Source organism: Sphaerodactylus townsendi, linkage group LG16 (assembly GCF_021028975.2).
Source record: "Sphaerodactylus townsendi isolate TG3544 linkage group LG16, MPM_Stown_v2.3, whole genome shotgun sequence".
Taxonomy (NCBI): Eukaryota; Metazoa; Chordata; class Lepidosauria; order Squamata; family Sphaerodactylidae; genus Sphaerodactylus; species Sphaerodactylus townsendi.
Genome location: NC_059440.1, coordinates 9,889,174 through 9,909,647, shown reverse-complemented (window position 1 = coordinate 9,909,647; position 20,474 = coordinate 9,889,174). Strand labels below are relative to the sequence as shown.

The 20,474-nt window shown below is 49.5% G+C and overlaps 1 protein-coding gene across 1 annotated transcript in view; it reads right to left on the bottom strand.

Moving 5' to 3' along the window:
• MYO18A (myosin XVIIIA) overlaps positions 1 to 20,474 on the bottom strand; it is a 132,601-nt gene that overhangs the window by 104,748 nt on the left and 7,379 nt on the right. Inside the window, exon 2 of the mRNA XM_048518590.1 lies at positions 15,144 to 16,230. Within this exon, the coding sequence (XP_048374547.1) occupies positions 15,144 to 16,151 (1,008 nt within the window). The 5' untranslated portion in view covers positions 16,152 to 16,230. The remainder of the gene's footprint in view (positions 1 to 15,143; positions 16,231 to 20,474) is intronic.

Below are 20,474 nucleotides of genomic sequence, written 5' to 3'. Positions count from 1 at the left end.
TTTCCTAGGCCCCTTCCATACACGCAAAATAATGCGTTTTCAAACCACTTTCACAACTGTTTGCAAGTGGATTTTGCTATTCCACACAGCTTTGAAGAGCACTAAAAGCAGTTTGAAAATGCATTATTCTACATGTGCGGAATGAGCCCTAGAAGGTTTGTAGTGCACCCCCCCCCCAAAAGCATCTGATGGAGATCCACTCCACCCAGCCCACCCCACACCCTCATAAAACCACTACTTGCATCTTTCAGTAGTGACAAATGCCTGACTCCTTACATCCTGCCACTGAGTTAGAGGCCTCCCCTATCAACAAATCACGAAAGAATTCAGAGTTCAGGAAAGAGATCCCAAAAACGACCTAACCGCCCTCCCCGAAATACTTCAGTGCTGCGAGCATCCCTCCCACAAACCCCGAAGATATGAGGCTGTGTTGAGCAAAAAGAAGAGCAGGCGTGGAAAGCAGTCTGCAGAGGGACTGATCCTTTCAGGGAAGTTGAGGGGAAGCAATGTTTCGGTGAAGAATCCCAGATCCTTCAGCTGCCCTGCTGCGCCTCTGGAATCTAGTTCCTTGGACACAGCCCCTCCCACAAAACATCTGGCTTGCTGGCAGCTTAAAGGTTTCTGCTCTGACAGCAGATTCCAATCATTCCTCTTTGGAAAGTCTGTAAAGATTTTTGTCCCCCCGAAGGTTCAGAAGCTGTTTCCTGCCTTTGCACTCCACCCCTCACCAACGTCTGGCACACACCACAGGACCCCCCCCCCTTTCCAAGCACCCATGCCAAGAGCACAGAAACCCTTCTGAGCCACAGGATTCACCCTGCGCATGTGTTGCAATTCAGGAGGAGCACAGACAAGCCACACTATGTGACACCAGATGCAGAATTCGGCTTTTTAAAAAATATAATATATATGCCAGAAAGCGAGTCCTTATGATTGGGAAAATATGCTTGAAATTGGGTGGACGATCCCTGCTGAAACCAGGAAAGACCGAACAGTGTTTGGACAGGATTCCGAGTGGCCGGAGTGAGGGCCTTCACTGTTCTTGGCCGGCCGATAGCAAGCATTTGGGGGGGGGGGGGGGGGGAAAGGAGACTGTAAGCCCCTTTGAGTCTCCTTACAGGAGAGAAAGGGGGAGGATATAAATCCAACTCTTCTTCTCCTAAAACTAATCCCCTCACTACCCACAGCTAAAAGCAAGACTGGCTCCCATTCCTTTCATACAGACACACATAAGAACTTAAGAAGAGCCCTGCTGGATCAGACCAGCAGTCCATCTAATCCAGCATCCTGTCCCACCAGTGGCCAACTAGTTACTATGGCCTTTGGCTTACATGATCTGCCAGCACTGGGATTCAAAGGCTGACTGCCTCTGAATGGGGAGGTTCCCCTCAGTCACCATGGCTCACAATCACTGACGGACCTCCATAAATCTGTCTATGCTTGATTCTATCGTTTTAAAACTGTCTATGCTTGGGGCCATTATTACATCCTCCAACAGTGAATCACACATTTTAACACTCTTTGAAGTCACAGAATTACAGAAACATGGAGTTGAAAGGGACCACCAGAATTCTCTAATCCAACTTGTGGCACAATGCAGGAAATTCAAGACTACCCCCTCCCCAACACACCCCAGTGACATCTGCTCCACGCCCAGAAGATGACCAAAAAACCTCCAGGATCCCTGGGGTTTAACAGCACTTAACAGGGTTACCTACACTGCTTCCCCAAAATTAGGTCTTAGGTTTAATGCTAATAATCGAGCCCAGTGGCCCAGGCCAGCCTAGATGTGTGGGGGGGGGGGCACTCTGTTTGCACGTGCCCACAGAGAGGGCTCTGAGTGCCACCTCTGGCACCCGTGGCATAGGTTCGCCACCACTGTCATAGAGGCTACACCAGGAACCATGAGACTTAGGTTGGCAAAAGCCACGAAGCACAACAGCTGCAGTGAGAATCAGAAATGGAGCAGAAAATCTGGTAAAATCCAGCCCACGATCCTTCACTTTGGCTTGCCATGCAAATAAGCCGTTTGTTTCACAGAAATTATATGCAACGTTCAAAAAATGCACTGTTTTAACAGAGAAAATTGAGCTTGAGGAAGCAGTGCAGAAACAAAGATTCCCAGGTCCCCTTTTCATGAAGGGGAGACAGCAGCCAAGTGGGGATACTGGAGATGAACCGGCCAGCTGTTGAATTCCATCTAATTCCTAATCGGTTTACAGAGACAAAATATGCAGATAGAACACAGCACTTTTCAGTGGGGCAGGGGTCCTCAGAAGCTCGGGGGGGTGGGGGCTTCTCAATGAGACAATCCCTAAGAGACAATCCTTCAGCCAAAGGGGATCTTCCACACAACCTACAGAACACTGCAGGAGTGAAAGTAAACTGGAACAGCGTGCCGCTAAGACTGTGCAACCTCTCATCTGCTGCTCTAAGCTACCCCCAAGGAGACACTACGGGCATTTAAATTATTCCTGCCACTGTCTGGGTGTGTTCTAGGTTACATATTCAGCTGACTCATGTTTATCAATGCCTAAACATATTGCAAGCTAAACTGCTCCCCCACCCACCCCCCAGGGCTCCTGTTATTCATGTTCCCCCCAAAGACCCTCTGACGTAACCACCAGAGGCTTGGATAAAATAATCCAGATTTATCAAGATGGGCCGGGGGGGGGGTGGGAGGGGAACTGAACTAGCAGGAACTTCCCCTGGGCACTGAATTTTTTCTCCTTCCCCAACAGACTCTTCCCTTCAGAATATGGCAACGTATATTTTTCTTTTTACCTTTTATTTCCTCTTCGATTCCCCGGGTACCTCTCAAGCAGACAAGAACCAAGGGCAGAACTAGCTCGGATTACATGACTATATTGAAGTGCTGTTTGTTTTTGCTCTCCCTGCATTTTATCTTGCTGAAGGAATAAAGAGTATTTGTTTCTGAGATTCTCTCTCGTTTTTCGTTCTTAATGAAAGCGCCATGTCGAATGGGGACCTGGGTGCACACTGAGCTGTTTGAGCCCAAAATAATTACCCCAGTAATACAGTCCATCCCGACACAGGCAGAGGACGCACACTGTGGGCCCAAGAAGTGTTATCGATGCAAGGAACACACTGGGCAGAACCCCCTGCACAGTCAAGGATGTCAAGTTAGCCACTGCTCTGCCCGAATGAGAGAAAGAAACAGGCACCCGCCCTTCTGTCTCCCAGCCAATGGCTACAAACAGGCCTGTGACTGATAAGTAGTAACATCTGACTTCGTTTTCTTCCCTTATCATATACTGAACAGTGAAGGAGTGGGAAAAAGAGAAGGATTTCTGCACTTCCCACCGTGGACGGTTACAGCAATCATCTTGCCTCTGTTGTGGCTTCACAACTATCTGTTCTAGTTCATGGGAAATGTTTCTGACCCCCAGCCGGGTGCAATGTAAGAGGGGAGGGGAAGAGCAGAGTGGGGGCCCATCTCTCTCTCTCTTTCTCTCTCTCTCTCTCTCTCTCTCTCGTACTGCAAAACCAATTCCTTATTTTTCCACAACACAGGACAAGAAATGCTTTATTCAGACATTTATTCAAAGATTTAATTACAACATGGCCCTCCGAGTCCCATCTGGTCCTCCAATCAGCAATCCTGAGAGATCGGTGAGTCGGAGAGTGACGGACCCTGAGTCACACCGAAAGCTTCCAGGGTGTGTGAGAATTTGAGCCTGAGCTTCCTAGAAGATCCCAGCACTATCAGCTGGAGGAGACATGGACTCAGTAGGTCTGCACCCCAGGGTTTCCTTTGGAAATGAAAGAGGGCAGGATCCTTCTCAAACCGTAAATCAGCCCCTCATCTCAGCCCTCACGGGAGCTCTGGCTAGAACAATTTATTACCTGCAAGGAACACACACCCCTTCAGGTCTGTCCTGATTTCCCAAGGCATGATGAAGTGAGGCTGCTTTCTCTCCTTTCCAGGTGTGGGAAAGGCCCTGCCTGGCAGCCAAATTTGTGGCACAACTTCAGGAAACTGGAAAGCCGGCCGGCAGCTAGCAGGTTCTTCAGACCAGGCAGCCTTTTATGTTAAGATGCACAAAGCAACCCCCATCCAAGACATAGAATTGCCAGTGAAGAAGCAAGAGAGGCTTAGAAATCAACGGCACCCTAGCCTCTAGCTTGCCGTGGCAGCCAAGATAAATCAGCTCTTCGTACCCTACAAACATATCCAGGTGCCTTTGACCCTTATCAGAGTTAAGCCCGTTGCCTCCTTGGGTTTTAGGCTCAGTATCCCACACAGGACACCCGCTCCCTCTGCCTCCTTCAACGTCCACATCTGCAACTCCAGTATCAAATCGGGACACAGGCCGTGCTCCTGTGCAGACATTCTGCCAGACACCCTCCTCCTCGGTGGGAGCCGAGTGCACGTATTTGGCAACAAAAGACAACAGCCATTGAGACTCTTCGCCCAGAATGAAGGATACAATTAAGTACATTTGCTCGAACGGCCTTGGTGGAATGCATTCTGCTTCCAGGATCCGAGTTTTCGAATACCACGGGCGTTTTTAGCGACTGCTCCCAGGGGTCAGAGGCCAAGGAGCGCTATTCTAAAAACCCAAGCAGAAAGGCATTTTGGCTGAAAAAAACATTTTAGGGCTGTTCTCCAGGAAAAAATATATATCTACCTGCGTTGTTGGGGGGGAACGTTGCATGAATTGGGACCGGTGAGGGAATGAAACACACCGTTGCGCTGCTGTCCGGAAAGGCCCTCATTTCTAAAAAACAAAAGCATCTGGATGCAAGCACCTTTTTCACCAAGGGCGAGTCTCCCGTTTAGTCAGGGGAGATCTGTCCGAAGCCTACAGCTGTGAGACGAGGATACGCAAACCCCCACAAGCAAGCACGAAGTAGCGTGAGGTTATTTATTTGTCTGTTTATTTGTTTGCTAAATTTGATAGACCGCCCTATCCCAAAAGGGCTCAGGCCGGTGTACAATGAAACAAACCATAACGTAACACAATATAACAATAAAAATCAAAATGCTCTAAATCCATAAAAACAGTAGCAGCATAATATAACATCTAACCCCGCATTAAGGGGCACCCGGACCCTCTCTCCCCCCCTCTCTGGGAGGGGATTGGAAGATCGCCGTAGATGGTGCACCCTGTTGGTATCAAGGGCATCAGGAGGGGGTGGACAATCCACGGCCAGCCTCTCCAAAAGCCCGGTGGAACAACTCAGTCTTACAGGCCCTGCGGAACTCCCCAAGGTCCCGCAGGGCCCTAACAGATGGCGGAAGAGTGTTCCACCAGGCAGGGGCCAGGGTGGAGAAAGCCCTGGCCCAAGTGGAGGCTAGCTGCATCATTGCGGGGCTGGGGACCACCAGTAGATTTGCCTCTGCAGAGCACAGAGGCCGAACTGGGACATACGGGGTCAGACGGTCTCGAAGGTTACATCTCCCTTCATCATCTCCCAGGGTGGTCACGTCTCCAGCTTACTGATCTGTTGACGGCTTTCTCTCTCGGTCGATAAGAACCTCTCCCGGGTATCTTCCAAGGTGGCCATCTGCCCCTCGAGGGTCGAAAGACGCGCCCCCTGAGCCGCAAACTCCCTGCTGAGTTTTTCCACACTCGCGGTGAGGCGGTGCAGCCGAGTGCCCAAGCATCCCACAGCCACGTGGCCCACGCCGTCACGGAAGGCGCTTCTGGGTTGAGGAGGAGGTCCCGCTGCCACCTTGACTTCTCCCGCTCCAAAAACAGTGACTGGTTTGTCCGGCGAACGTGCCATCCCGCTGGGGTAGACCCACCACGAAATCTACCACGGCCGCAGCAGCAGCAGCCGCTCCGCCATCGTCTATCCGCAGCTTCCTTGCAAAATCCCTTCTTCTCTTCTAGGCGGTTGCGGACGTGGAAGAAGAAAAATGCGTTGCAACTGCAGCCGCCATCACACTTGCTGCAGCCTGGAAGCTCATTACCCTCCCAGTCCCCTGAACAAAAGGAAGGTGGGGCGGGTGGGTGGGAGGGAGGGAGGTGAACAGGGATGCAACTGCAAGTCAGAGCCCATTAAGCTGAGCACAGGACAGTTCACAACCTGCTGGCAGGTGGCAGGGATGGGCCAAGACATTGGGCTGCCCTTGCCTCTTGATCCCTTTATTGGATAGCGGGCTGAAGAAGATCCCAGGTAATGTCTTGGCAGGGGCCGCCAAGCCCAGAACGGAGAAGAAAAGAGAAGCCTGGCACAGGTGTCAAACTCGCGTTCCGCAAATGTTATGGACTACAGTTTCCATCATCCCCTGCCAGCATCATGCTGGCAGGGGATGATGGGAACTGTAGTCCATAACATCTGGAGGAACGTGAGTTTGACACCTGTGCCAGGCTTTCTGGGCTGTGTGGCCGTGGTCTGATAGATCTTGCTCCTAACGTTTCGCCTGCATCTGTGGCCGGTGTCTTTAGAGGTGTATCGCAGAGAGAAAACCCCACAGCAACCAGCGGAATCCGACCACGAAAGCCTTCGACAAGAAGGAAGCCCTTTAGCTTAAACAAGCAAGGGGTTGAAAACAAAAGCAAAATCGGCTACAAGCGTACAGCTACAGGACTCTTAAAGACACAGCGTCCTCCGTGTGGCTGATGACCCTGCACATACATCATCAATTCACAGGCAACCTATGGAGACCCCATAGGGCAGTGATGGCGAACCTTTGGCACTCCAGATGTTATGGACTACAATTCCCATCAGCCCCTTCCAGCATGGCCAATTGGCCATGCTAGGGGAAGAAGACTTGTTAAAGTATGATCCTGCTTATCTGGAGTATAAGAGAATTCACTCCCCTGCTCTTCATAGGGTTTTCAAGGCAAGGAATATTCTGAGCTGGTTTGCCATTGTCTGTCTCTGTGCGGGCTGAGCGGGTTCTGAGAGAACTGTGGCTGGCCCATGGTGACCTTGAGGCTTGCTGTGGACAAGTGGGGAATCGAACCCGGTTCTCCAGATTAGAGTTCATGTTAATAACCACTATGTCATGCTGCTAAACGACTAGTATTACAACGTGAGAGAGACAGATGCCCACCTCCTATAAATCAACAGATTGAGGCTACGTCCACTTAATTAATATTTTGAACGCATGGCATTTAGGCAGCGATTGTGCACAGACTTAATTTCAGACATCTGGAAATCTTTTATAGAAACTTGCGTGCAGAATATATATTGTTTGTTTTTCTCTTTTCGGTAGTTATTAGATTCTGAATCACCCCTCCCTTCTTGTGCTTTCCCCCAACTTTTTAAAAAAAGAAATGAAACAGATGAAAAAAGACAGCGCCACAAATTCCTTTGCCTTACAAGGCCAGGAGGCAAAACTGTTCACACCACCGGCAATCTGGCAAGAGCTTTTATGGAACGCTGTAGAACCCCCCCAAAGATGATACTGCAGGGGTCCCTAAACTCTGAGCTTGTGGACACATTTTGAAATCTGACATGGTATGGTGGGTGCGGCCATGAAATGGCTGCCACAAAATGGCTGCCACAGAAGGCAAAGCCAGCCACAAAACGATTGCCACAGTTTAACTTCAGTAACACCGTGTAGATCAGGGGTTTGCAACCTGCGGCTCTCCAGATGTTCATGGACTACAATTCCCATCAGCCAATTGGCCATGCTGGCAGGGACTGATGGGATTTGTAGTCTATGAATTTCTGAAGAGCCACAGGTTGCAGACCTCTGGTGTAGATCCTTGTGCTGTCAGGGCAGCAGCCAACAAAGCAATATTTTTTTTAAATCAGCATAGCAATTAAATCTCCAATAGCCAATCAAAAGCCTTGCTGGGCAAAAGTCCTATCTGACCCCACCCAATCCCTAAAAACACTTGGTGGACAGGTACTGGGGGGCACCAGCGTGGTGCAGCGGTTAAGAGCAGGTGAACTCTAATCTGGAGAACCGGGTTTGATTCCCCGCTCTGTCACTTGAGCTGTGGAGGCTTATCTGGCGGAGCAGATTAGCTTGTGCACTCCAACACACATGCCAGCAGGGTGACACTGGGCTAGTCACAGTTCTTTGGAGCTCTCTCAATCCCACCTACCTCACAGGGTGTCTGCTGGGGGGTGGGGGGAAGGGAAAGGAGATTGTCAGCCCCTTTGAGTCTCTTTACAGGAGAGAAAGGTGGGATATACATCCAAACTCTTCTTCTCATTGCATAAACTGAGGTTTATTAGTACTGGCTGGAGGGAAACCATCCCCATTTTCAGCAGCCGTGTAGGCATGTCAGCGCCGCTGGTGACAGCGGGATCCACAAAGCCATTTAAACACGTCTGCTGCTTTAACAATCAAAGAACGTCTATTTGGAGCAGAGCCCGTTTCCTAATTTGCCCATCAGGGCAGGAAACAGCATTTCAGGTCACTGGGCACAGCAGCAAATGCGCCAAGGAGAGAGCTGGATCGAAGCCAGAGAGTCGTTACAAACCTCGAACTCGCTGATTAGGAGTAGCGAGTAAGCCGACCAAAGACTGGGTCACGGGCTCCTTGGCGATCATCAGAGGGCACGGCTTCTCCGGTAAAGGGAACTGAAACCCTTTGAAGAACTGAGCTCAACAAGAGGCGAAAGGCAGGTGAGGTTTCTTCTATATCCAGTCAGTGGCCCACCAGGACCGTTCTCCATCCAGATGACGGAACTAACTCAGTCCACAGCGACACGCAGGCCCCAGATTCAAGCCCGGTCTGCGCACGCAAGAGAACGAGGCGTGAGATGATATGGCAGTCAACTGTCCTTGTTTCGGGCCACAATCGGAGGACACCACTCTTGAATGTTCTTCCGCGTGGAAAGGAAAAGCGCGCAAGCGAAGACCAACACGCCAACAATGGAGATCTCAGCTCGTGCCCCCTCCCCAGTGTGCCAATTTTCTATCTGCAGAGTTTTTCTCATGGATCATAAGATTACAAATCATCCCCCCACCCCCCCCTTGCAGGAGTATAGTCCTGCCATCCCGTCTCTTTGGGGACAATTTCTTCTCTTGCTGCACCCCTATGTGAACAGAGGCATGTGGCAAATCCCAGAGTTAAGGGAGGGGGTCATCCAGTATCTGGAAAAAAATGGGAGGTGGCAGAAGTGACTGCAGAGACGCCAGAGAAGGGGGGAGGAGAAGGAAGACGAAGACAAGGTGGAGGAGGAAGAAGAGGAGGAGGAGTTTGGATTTATACCCCCCTTTCTCTCCTGTAAGGAGACTCAAAGGGGCTTACAAACTCCTGTCCCTTCCCCCCTCACAACAAACACCCTGTGAGGTGGGTGGGGCTGAGAGAAATCAGAAGAACTGTGACTTGCCCAAGGTCACCCAGCTGTGTTGGTGTGCACAAGCTAATCTAGTTCACCAGATAAGCTCCACAGCTCAAACTCTTCTTCTAGTACGGTCAGTTGAGATGCAAAAAAATTGTCACAAAAATTGTATGCTTCCGCATTAGAGTATAATCCCAAATGAATATGACAACTATCATTCCTTTGTATGTGCTGCCTTGGTCAAAACCATTATTTTGTGCATTATTAAACTGGGTACTTTCATACAAGAGCTTTAATTAAACGGAATACTTTCAAACTTTCACGAGCTTTAATTAAACAGAGCTTTAATTAAACTGAACAAGAGCTTTAATTAAACAGAATACTTTCAAACTTTCAAACGGATGGGGGTGGGGAGCAGGGCTTGATAGGCACAAGGACCCAGGCAGCGCATCCTACAACGAAGAAGGTCAGCATGTTCTGTGGCAGAGGAATACACAATCCTACTAACATCATTTTCTGAGACAGACTATAGTATTTGGATGGAAGACCTCCAAGGAATACCAGGTGGCCTGAATACCAGGCAATGGCCAATCGTCTCTTGCTCTAAAAACCCCACAAGGGATCGCCATAAGTCAGCTGTGACGTTGGCAAAAGAACTCTATACACTGTACTACTGAGCATAGCTTGCTGTAAGTAGTATTTTGCATAATTTTGCATCATTTAACAAGTCATGTTTATACTTCTACTGTGCTTCAGTTCTGTTGTTAGATTTGTGGCTGGTTCAACAACCTTAATTCAACAACCTATATTTGGGATTGAGAGCAGCAGTGGTGTAGTGGTTAAGAGCAGGTGCACTCTAATCTAGAGAAACGGGTTTGATTCCTCGCTCTGCCACTTGAGCTGTGGAAGCTTATCTGGTGGAGCAGATTAGCCTGTGCTCTCCAACACATGCCAGCTGGGCGACCTTGGGCTAGTCACAGTTCTTTAGAGCTGTCTCAGCCCCACCTACCTCACAGGGTGTTTGTTGTGGGGGTAGGGGGAAGGGAAGGGAGATTGTAAGCCTGAGTCTCCTACGGGAGAGAAAGGGGGGATATAAATCCAAACTCTTCTTCTTCTTCTTAATCCTATTGCACCGTTTATAGAATGTCCCATCGCGTTGATTGCACAGACTCCCTCGGGGTCATCTGCCTTGAGTCCCAGCGAGAAAGGCGGACCACCGAACACATAGAATAAAAATAAACAACTGTGAAGCAACTTTCCAAGAGGATACAAGGAAGGAAGCTCAGCAGCATTTGGGAATCTTGGGTGTAGACAATCACAGCAGGGGCGTGAACGGATAGAGATCCACGCCCCAGTCCTGCCAAGTGCCTACAGCTCTCAGAGCACGGTTAATGCCGGAGGTTCCAGCTGTCATCTGGAGTCAACAAGAGCCCGAGAAGAAAAAGCCGGTTATTCTTTCCTCGCTGGCACAAAGGGACGCCTGTTGCCCTCCGTTACAAAGCACAGAAAGGGCGGAGGAGAGGAGACAAGCCTTTGTAAGACCGCCCTGCACACTGGCGTGGGGTGTCTGTGCTCCTCTTAGGTCACTCCATGCCACAAGAGCATGGGTCCTCAGCAGAACAGCCTTGTTCACAGGGGGTGGAGGCGGCTGCCGCTCTCCCCCCAAGCGGGAGCCATTGTTCCAGAACGGCTGACTTCATCAGCCTGTCAAAGCAGGTGCTGCCCGCGATCAGCTTGCAGCTTCTAGAAAACAAGCAGCCAACAGCAAAAACCACCGTCACGGGAAAACAAAAAACACACGAGAGGCATGCAGGACTGTGCAGACGCTGCAGATGTCGGCACGTCGGCCTCTCCAGAACCTCCTGGGGCCTCGGAGACTCCCCAGCGATCCCGCAAACACCGCTCTCGTGAGTCACTCCCCAGAAAGGCCTGGTGAGAAAGCGCGAGCTGCCGAGGAACAATTGAGCCAGGCCGTTTATGAAGTGCTTCAGAGGTAGAATTTAAACCCATAGCACAGGGGTTCTCCAACCCAGCCTAATGCTCGCGACCCTTTAGCCATGCAGTTCCTCCCGTTGTGGGGACCACAACCCTATGTCCATTTTACAGATGGAGAACACTGATGCAAGAGAGTCTAGGCTGACCCTGTGAAAGGGTTGTTCGACCCCCAAAGGGGTCCCGACCCCCAGGTTGAGAATCGCTGATCCTGGCATATCTCCCCAGGTCTCAAGGACGATACCTAAAGTGGGGAAGCTCCAGTCCATACTTGGAGGTAGATACTGGAGAACAGCCTTGCATGCTGACAGGAAGAGTGTACAGGGGAAGCTCCGGTTGCTCCTTGTTTTGAATGTAAAAAGAAGACACTAACGGGACCCATGAGCTAACTAGCAGCCACTGCCAGTGAGTCGGAACACATTTGCAGCAGGCCCGACCTGTGGGCCTCCACACTTTGCTCCAACTGAGGATTCAAATGCCCGCCCGGGGCATTTATCCCCACCCTTCCAGATGGTGGATTAAGCCACTGCCTCTTATTACATGTGTGTACTTCAGGAAGTCTAAAAGGAATGACTTCCAGTGCCTCATAGTTCTGTAATCCTGCCTCCCGGTGCCTACACTATATATAAGTATCCCTTCCCAACAGTTTACGCCAGGAAGAAATACACCAATGGGTTTCTTTATGCCAGATGTTCTCAGAAACTGGGCAATCAAGAGGTTTTGAGGTACAGCAGCAATACATGCGCGGCTCAGTCACTAACTGGGGGCAGCCAACAGAATGTGGGTCATCTACCCATTATGCCGGCGCTTCTGCCTCCCTGCAGGTACTCAGAGTCTTTATTGCTATTTATATATGATGCACACCCCGCAACCACACACAATCCCTCCGTGGGGCAGTGCTCCTGTTCAGGCACACAGATTTGTAGGGAAGATCAAAACAGCTACACGCCAGATCTCCCCGGACCTGGAAACCGGAGCAAACAAAACCTGAAGCAGCAAGTGAAACTTAGTACTCTGGAGGTTATGTCGGCTGAAATAGGAAGACCTGTGTCCTGGAGGATATTTAGTTGAAAAAGGGGAGTGGGGATGTTCACAGTAGATAAAGGAATTAAATTACTCCTTCCTGCTAAAGACCCCACACTGGTGGACTTTTCCAAGATCCCCATTCCTAACTGCAGGGCCAAACAGAGGGCAGAACGTAGCTGACAGCTGACAGGCATCCCTCCACAATGTCTGGATCCAAATCCAGATGTTGGCCTCCTCCTCCTCCCAGATGTCAATGATCATGACAAGGCCCTTAGGATAGAAGCTATGCTGGTCCCTCATATGTGCACCCTAACTTTACTCACAACGCTCTCCCTGACCCCTTTTCCATCCAGCAGACCTTTGTGCAAATTGTTAGCGCTTCAAACCAATGCAAGAACTCATTGGTGGCTGCAACGTGCAGAAATCCAATCAAACAAAATGTGAAGGAAACTACTGAGCCGTTGCTGAGAACCAAATGTTTGCTGGAAAGAAACCAGTTAAGGTCCTGACACAGGCCCACTGGTACTAGCGAGGAAGAGCCAGAAGGGACCAAAAGATGCCAGAGTGCAAAGTTCCACCTCATCACTTGAACGTCTCATACAGAGTAAGTATTATTAGAAATGTGATTTTATTTCAATGATATATTTTGTGCTCCAGGGAGATCTACCTTTCTTCCCAAAATAGTGTACTGGGGGAGGAGGGGAGGAGGGGAGGCATTTGGGTTGCACGGTTCAACCTTCCTGAAATATTTAAGCAATGGACAGAAAGCTTAAGAGGAGGTGTAGACCTCACTTCAAATTTTAGCTCAGCCACAAATTTCCTGGGTGGCTTTCCGCAAGCCTCGTCCCCACTCTCCTCATCTTAGATAGAATGGAGAAGGCCTTTATTACGGGGACCGTGCTACTTTACAGACATTTGGCCGTTAAAGTGTTTTGAATGGAGATGTAGAAGAGGTCCTCCTGTAGGAGCAAGGAGGGCACTATCACCACTGCTCCTTCCAGAGTTAGAGAAATTGTGGGCCAAGTACTGAGACGTTGCCAGCATTCCTGTTCTTCAGAGCTTAGATCTAATCGGATGGTGCTGGCATTTCAGGAAACAGAAAAACCGAAAAGATTTCTCACAACGGCTCCCTCCAGGTCAGTTTCGCCACCACATTCTCCATCCAAACCCACTGAAGAAGAAGAGGCCCTTCTCTGCCTTCCCAACAGAAATGACCAACTAGCACATTTCTCGTTCCCAGCTTCTCCTCCCTTCTCTACAAACCTATTTTAAAAATCAGAGTCCTTCATTGTTAGGCATTCTCACATTTCCGTATAGCTTGCCCAAATAAACTTTTTAGGGACCAGCCACGATCTTTTAGGAGAAAATCTAAATAGCACTGTTTTTATCAAGTTGGCTCCGAGTTACCTGGACTCACCTGTGTTCTCCGCAGTCAAGGATGCATTTGACCCTTTGTCACTCAAGCAACAGTCACATATCTGCCTCCCCCTCCTGTCGCTTCAATATTAGAAGAGATGTGTCCTCTTTTACAGGTCCCTTCAGTGCTCAGGCCTTATTTAGCTCAACACTACCCCGAAGATCAGGTCTGCTTCTTTGCACACCTAAAGCACCTGCAAATATCCCTTGCCCATCAAAGCAACAGTCAGCCATGGCAGCAAGGCCACCGTCAGCCACAGAGACTGACCTTGCTCATTTTTTTGCAAGTCACTCAACCAACCCAACCAATATCTTGTTGAAGGTTGTCACAGCCTGGTTCAACTGGTTGTTGTGGGTTTTCTGGACTGTGGTCTGAGACCACAGCCACACAGCCCGGAAAACCCACAACAACCAACCTATATCCTTCCCCTTTGGCCCCAGTCCACACCACAACAGCACCTCCCCTAAATGTTGACGACAGTCACAGTTCTGCTTCTTCACATGATGTAGGAAGGTCTCCAATTGGGGTGGAAGGAGGTATCCAAATAAATCTAGTCCAGGGGTCTGCAACCTGCGGCTCTCCAGATGTTCATGGACTACAATTTCCATCAGCCTCTGCCACCATGGCCAATTGGCCATGGTGGCATCGAGGCTGATAGAGTATTAAATCATGAACATCCTGGAGAAATAGAAGGAATTGCCCCTGAATACTAGTCTTAGGAACTGGTTCCGGTTCACCAACACAACCGCCCTCGTGGAATACTGACACTCTATTTCATGCTAGAGGGCCAAAACATCGGCTACCTCTGGAATCTTTTGGGGGACTATACAGATCAAGGTCTGAGACAATAACATAATTTTCTTTAAAAAAATTGATAAAAAACAAATGTTAATTTTTTTATTTATTTCTTTTTTGGGACTGAAAAAAACTTAAAACAGAATGACTAATGAAGAAAGTTTAAGATGCTAATAGATGAAAGTAAGCTCCATATGTCACTCTTCTATATAAAAATGTTTTCTTTTAATGTGCGTGCGTGTGTGTGTGCGTGCGTGCGTGCGTGTAAAAACACCTACTGCCTTAGTTCCAAGATGGGTCATTATTCTGTATACCCGTGAGTACAAAAGTCCATTTTCACGTATGAGCTGGTCTACTGCCGTAGCTGGAAACTGATAAGATTGTGCTATAAAGGCAACCTCATGGCCTGGATGCACAGACAGACAGCAGGAACTGACTTTCCACAATCCAGAGGGCAAATCTCCCCAGTTTCTGGACACTGTCCTGGTTTGTTCCTAATTTATGTTGTTACACATCAACCTTTTTTCCTACATCCTAACTTGAAACAAATATAGTGCACTAATGCAGCCCAGCACACCAGCACACTGGACCTCCAAATGAGGTCTGTTGGCCCAGCTGCAAAGAGAAACAGACCCCCCCCCCATATTGCCACCCCATCCCTCTCTTTGCTCACAAATAAAGCAAATACTCACATCAAAGGCTGCTCGACAAAGGCCCTCCCCACTCCTCAGCCAGCAGCGACTCAGTTCGCTCAGCTCCAGGATAGGCTGCACTTTTAGGCGCACCGTGTCCCCCGACTGCCGAATCATCTCCACAATCTCGTCCCGGGACTTGTTCTCCACGTTGCGGCCATTGATCTCCACCAGCCGGTCCCCTGGCACCAAGCCCAGAGCGAGGTCTTTGGTGCCGGCCCCCGGCTCTGCGAAATGCACCACCCTCCTGTAGACCTGCCCATCCGGAGTCCTGTCCAGCATGGTGGTGCGCCGCAAAGAGAAGCCAAAGTCCCCCGTGTTGCGCCGCTGCAGCTCCAGCTGCCTGGGGACCGGGGGCTTCGGGGGCACCACCGTAGGGAGCTTCAGATCCGCTGGGAACCTCTTGCTGACCACCTCGGGCAATCTGGCTCGGGAGGCAGACATCATGGAAGGGCGCAGAGGCCCCGGGGCCACACCCTGTTTGGCAAGCTGAGCCTCCAGCGTCCGCGCCTCCACCTGCGGAGAAGGGGCAGCCGAGTGTTCAGACGGCGTGGAGGGCTCCGAGGTGCTTTCGTCGCGGCTCTTCTGCGAGAAGGAGAACCTCTTGACGATGATCTGGGAGTTCTGCTTGGCCAGCGAGCCGAACTTGGCCGCCCGCTGCAGCACGGACCCCTTGAAGGTGGTGTCGTCCACTTTGAGGTCATCGCTGGAGCTGGCCGTACTGAGGTGCCCCGAATCCAAGATCACGCTCCCCCGATTGCTGTCCGAGTCGATATCGGTCAAGTGCAGGTCCGAGCCGCTGGCCACCTTGATGGGGATGGGGTTGGAGATCTCCAGCCGGTTCTTGGAGTCCCTCTTGGAGGTCCGGTTGATATTGAAAAAGCCCCTGCGCAGACTCATCTCCTCCAGGCTCTTCAGCTCGGCTGCGGACATCCGTTCCTTTTTCTCTTTCTTCTCCTTCTTTTCCCTCCTGGACCCCTCTCGGTCCTTTTTGATCAAATTAAACATGGTGGAAAGTTATCTCGGGAGATGCCCTGGTAGGAATCAGCAGCCACGGGCGCCAAGTTTCTTGATCCCACCGGCGTCTCTGCAACAAAAAGTAAAAACATGAAACGCACAGCCTTGCAAACAAGCTCACAAAAAGGAGACAGCTCACAAAACCCGTATTAGCCTATCGCCAGCACGCATCTACAGCACTCGTTTGTGGCAAGCTGGCGGCTTGAAAGAACCACATACCTGACTGTTCAACTTGTAAAGCTTCCCTACCCAGGCATCTGCAGGTAGTTTTTGCTAATTAAAGGTGAGCAAGCCGCTAATTAAAAGCCTAGGAAAACATATTAAAAAGACAAACCTTATAATAGGACAACCCCGCACAACCACTTACACCTCCCCAGATTAACTGGCAGAAAACGGTCATCCCAACTGTCTCAAAAGCAAACTGTTCTCCCTCAACCACCCCAGCTCAACATTTGGTAACGTTTGCACGCACAATCGGAACAGAAGAATGGCGTTTTGAAAGCTCCGTGCCTGGCAATACAAGCACACGTGTTCACACATGGGTATTGATCCTGCATGGCTTTCTGGGGTCGCTGGCATGGCGCCGCAGGGATATTCACTGATCAGCAAAGCTTGTGCATCATGCAGGCCACCCAGATTTCTAATTCGGGGGATAAAGCATATTCTCCAAACAGCATTCATCTTTTCTGCAGTTTTGCAAGGGGGATGAAAGACAGAAACTTGCTCAGGGGTGCCTGGTAGAGTTTTGCAGTATTTTATTTCTATATTGATCTCCCGCCCTCCCCAACAGGGCTCCAAGCGGCAAACAACGACAAACACCAGCAAGCAATAACAGATCAGCAGTAATAACAACAAACCATAAGCAGTAAAAGAAACTACAGGGGGCAGGAAATTGTTGTAAGTTCATAGAGTCGGGTTTGTGCAATAATGAGGCAGAGGCAGTCGCTTATAGAAAAATGGTTAAGTTACAAAAAGGGGAAGGGTAACTTGGAATAACAAAACAAGAAAAAACTATCTGATTAGCTGGCTCCTTCATGGAGCTTGTTAATTGACTATTACATGGCTAACAAAAAGCTACTACTGAGCACGTGCGGAGTGTAACAAAGAATATATATTTAATGCCTACCTGGGGGACTGCATGTAGCTCATGCTGGGGCTGCTTGACCAATAGGTATCAATTACCTGGTCACTAACTTCTGACCTCACTAACTAATTAGCATGAAACAATTAACTCCTTTATTGCTGGATTGTGTGACTGGCACTTTCCAAATCCCAGTAGAAATCCACCCCCCTACTGCACCCACAGGAGGCAAATGATGACAGCGGTCAAGCGGTCAAGCCGGATGGCTAGATGGGAATGCCTGGTGGAAAAGCCCTGATCTCACTGGGGAGCTCATTCCACCAGGTAGGGGCCAGGGCTGAGAAGGCCCTGGCCCAGTTCGGATGAGCACCAAACTTGGTTGGTCCAAGCCGAACGCCGCAGCCCAAGTGCCCACGCCAAATGGTGCCAATGTAGGTGTTCGTCTGTGGAAAAAAACGCCCAGGCTACAGTTCCAATGTGTTGCTGCAGCAGGGTGATTTCTGACCATTCAGGGTCCGAAATTTATTAAACAGCTGTCAGATATAAGCTGAGAGCCCTTGCGGATTTGGCGCCTGGCTGGGAGCAAGCTGCAGCTCTAGTGCAAAGAAACGTGGCTTCTCTGTGGCCAAGGGGAAGGAAAGCGCTTCCTTGCGCTGTCTGAGCCACACGGCTCTTTTCCCCTTCAAATGCAGGAGTGCCGTCATCTAGCCACACCGCAGAGAAAAGGGTAGGGGCTCGGATCTTGTCAAGCTGCCCTCTATTTAGCCACAGTCGTTTTAATTACGAACAGAATTCTACCGAGGGTGTGGGAGAAACAGTGGCTCTTTCAAAAGCCTGCGGTTCTGCCGGGCTGCAGGAGGGGCCTTTTGTCTGAGAGAACACCCTGTAGGCAGAAATCCGGACAAGATTTCATCTCTCCGACAGGTTAAGGGCCAAAGAAGAGTTATTAAAATAGCACAGGGAGGTCTGAAACAGGTTCCCTCTCACCTGCCCCTCCCTCTGGGCTCCCCTCATCCATTTGTACTAATTAATTACCCCTTAACACACTTTAACCACCGTGACCACAGGAGACAGTTTCTTGGCATTCCTCTCATACACCTATACCCAAAGCTACATGGGCACTAAAACAATAATCATTTCTAAAGCACCGGTTGTTGTGGGCTTTCTGGGCTGCGTGGCCGTGGTCTGGTAGATCTTGTTCCTAACGTTTCACCTGCATCTGTGGCTGGCATCTTCAGAGGTGTATCACAGAGAGAACTCACAGAGAGAAGACACAGTGTGTAACAGACTTCTCTCTGTGATACACCTCTAAAGATGCCAGCCACAGATGCAGGCGAAACGTTAGGAACAAGATCTACCAGAACACGGCCACACAGCCCGGAAAGCCCACAGCAACCAATTGAGTCTGGCCATGAAAGCCTTCAACAATACATTTCTAAGGCAGTTTGTAAACCAGAACCTCTTACCCACCACCAAGAACCCACAGTACAGATGTCCCCAACAGGATGCTCGTGGGTGCCACAATGCCCACCAACTGTTATAGAAAGTAGGTGGGGACAGGTGAGGGTTTTGTCCAGCAAGGCTTCTGATAGGTCATTTGAGATTTAACGGGCTGCAAATATTTTTCAAAACGTTACTTTGGCAGTAGTTGCCACCACAGCAGAAGAATGTTCAAAAGTCTGACTGAAGGTAAGCTTTGGCAACCATTTTGTGGTCGACTCCACCTCCTTTGGAAGCCATTTTGTGGCAACCATCTTGTGATTGTGCTCACCGCGTCGTGTCAGAATTCCAAAGATGCTCACAGGCTCAAAAAAGGCTGGGGACCCCTGCCAGAGCAGAACAGTTAAACAATGTCCTGCTGGATCATACCCACAGGCCTGTCTAATCCAGAACTATGTCTTCGACCATACCCAGCTAGATACTTTACAGAAGTTAGCACAAAAGGAAAGAAGGACTGGTCTTTCAAGTTTGTTTGCCCCTAGCTTGAGATTCTTGGAAGGAGACGGCTTCTGGACGTGGAGATTTTAGCTGGCTATTATAGGTAATAGATACTTATCAATATCTCCAACATCTCCATCAAACAGCATCGATAAAATCAGCCTGCTTGACAATCTAGAGTTCTGCAGGGGCTGTCCTAGAAAATATCTTCAACATATGGCACAAGGGCTGCAGGGACTGGATCATAAGGATTTCGCCCAGGAGGGGATTCTAGAGCAGGGGTGTCCAACTGTGGCGCTTCAGATGGTCCTGGACTACAATTCCCATCAGTCCCTGCTGGCATGGCCAGCTGGGGCGGATGGGAATTGTAGTCTAGGGACATCTGAAGCGCCACAGTTGGACACCTCTGTTCTAGAGCCATAAAACTGTCATAGCTATGCAAAAATGGGGGTGACATCCCCCAAGTTCAGACCTGGGCATTATAAGGCCCGCGGGCCACATCCAGCCCACCGGATGACCGTGACTGGCCCCCCTGCCTTGCTGGGGAGCGAGGCATCTTTGAAAGCCCCACAGAATCCGGTTGCCTTGGCTGCCAGCTTCTGCGGGGCTTTCAAAAGCGCCTCGCCCCCCCTGACTTTTGGCCCGGCCCTCCACAATATTTTCTGTTTCTTATGCGGCCCCATGGAAAAAATAATTGCCCACCCCTGCCCAAGTTGGACCTGGGAATTCCCCAGATTTTGTTTTTTAAATGATGAATTAATTTGATTGGCTGTGCAAGTCGAATCAATACAAAAGCTAAAGAATTTTTATTGCACATCAGACTGCAAGTTAAAGTTTAACCAAACTTGGCTTTTTTTCTGTTTCAGCAAATGCACAGAGCAACATCTTGATTTAAACCACTAGTCAGCAAGACTTGATTTAAGTCATGGTTTCCTACATAAAGACTCATTCATGCTGAATGAAAACTTCATTTTTGAGCAATGTCTGCCTTGCCCACAGGCAGAGGAACTGCGTTAAAAAGATTTCCATACTTGGTCTCTTTTATGGCCCGATGCCCTTATAGATTTTCTTCTCCAGGGAGAGGATAACATGACACACTTCAGGCTATACAGAAAAAAAAATCCCAATTGTGGAATAGTCTGCTCAAAGTTTCGTTTTCATTTTTAATTGCTTGCCCCTCCCTGCTCACACTCAGCTCCTTGTGCAGATCTAGTTCACTCCAAACAATCTTCTATTCATTGAACCTCTTGAAATCTAGCACTTAAGAAGTGAGGGATTGATTCTGCGTACATTGA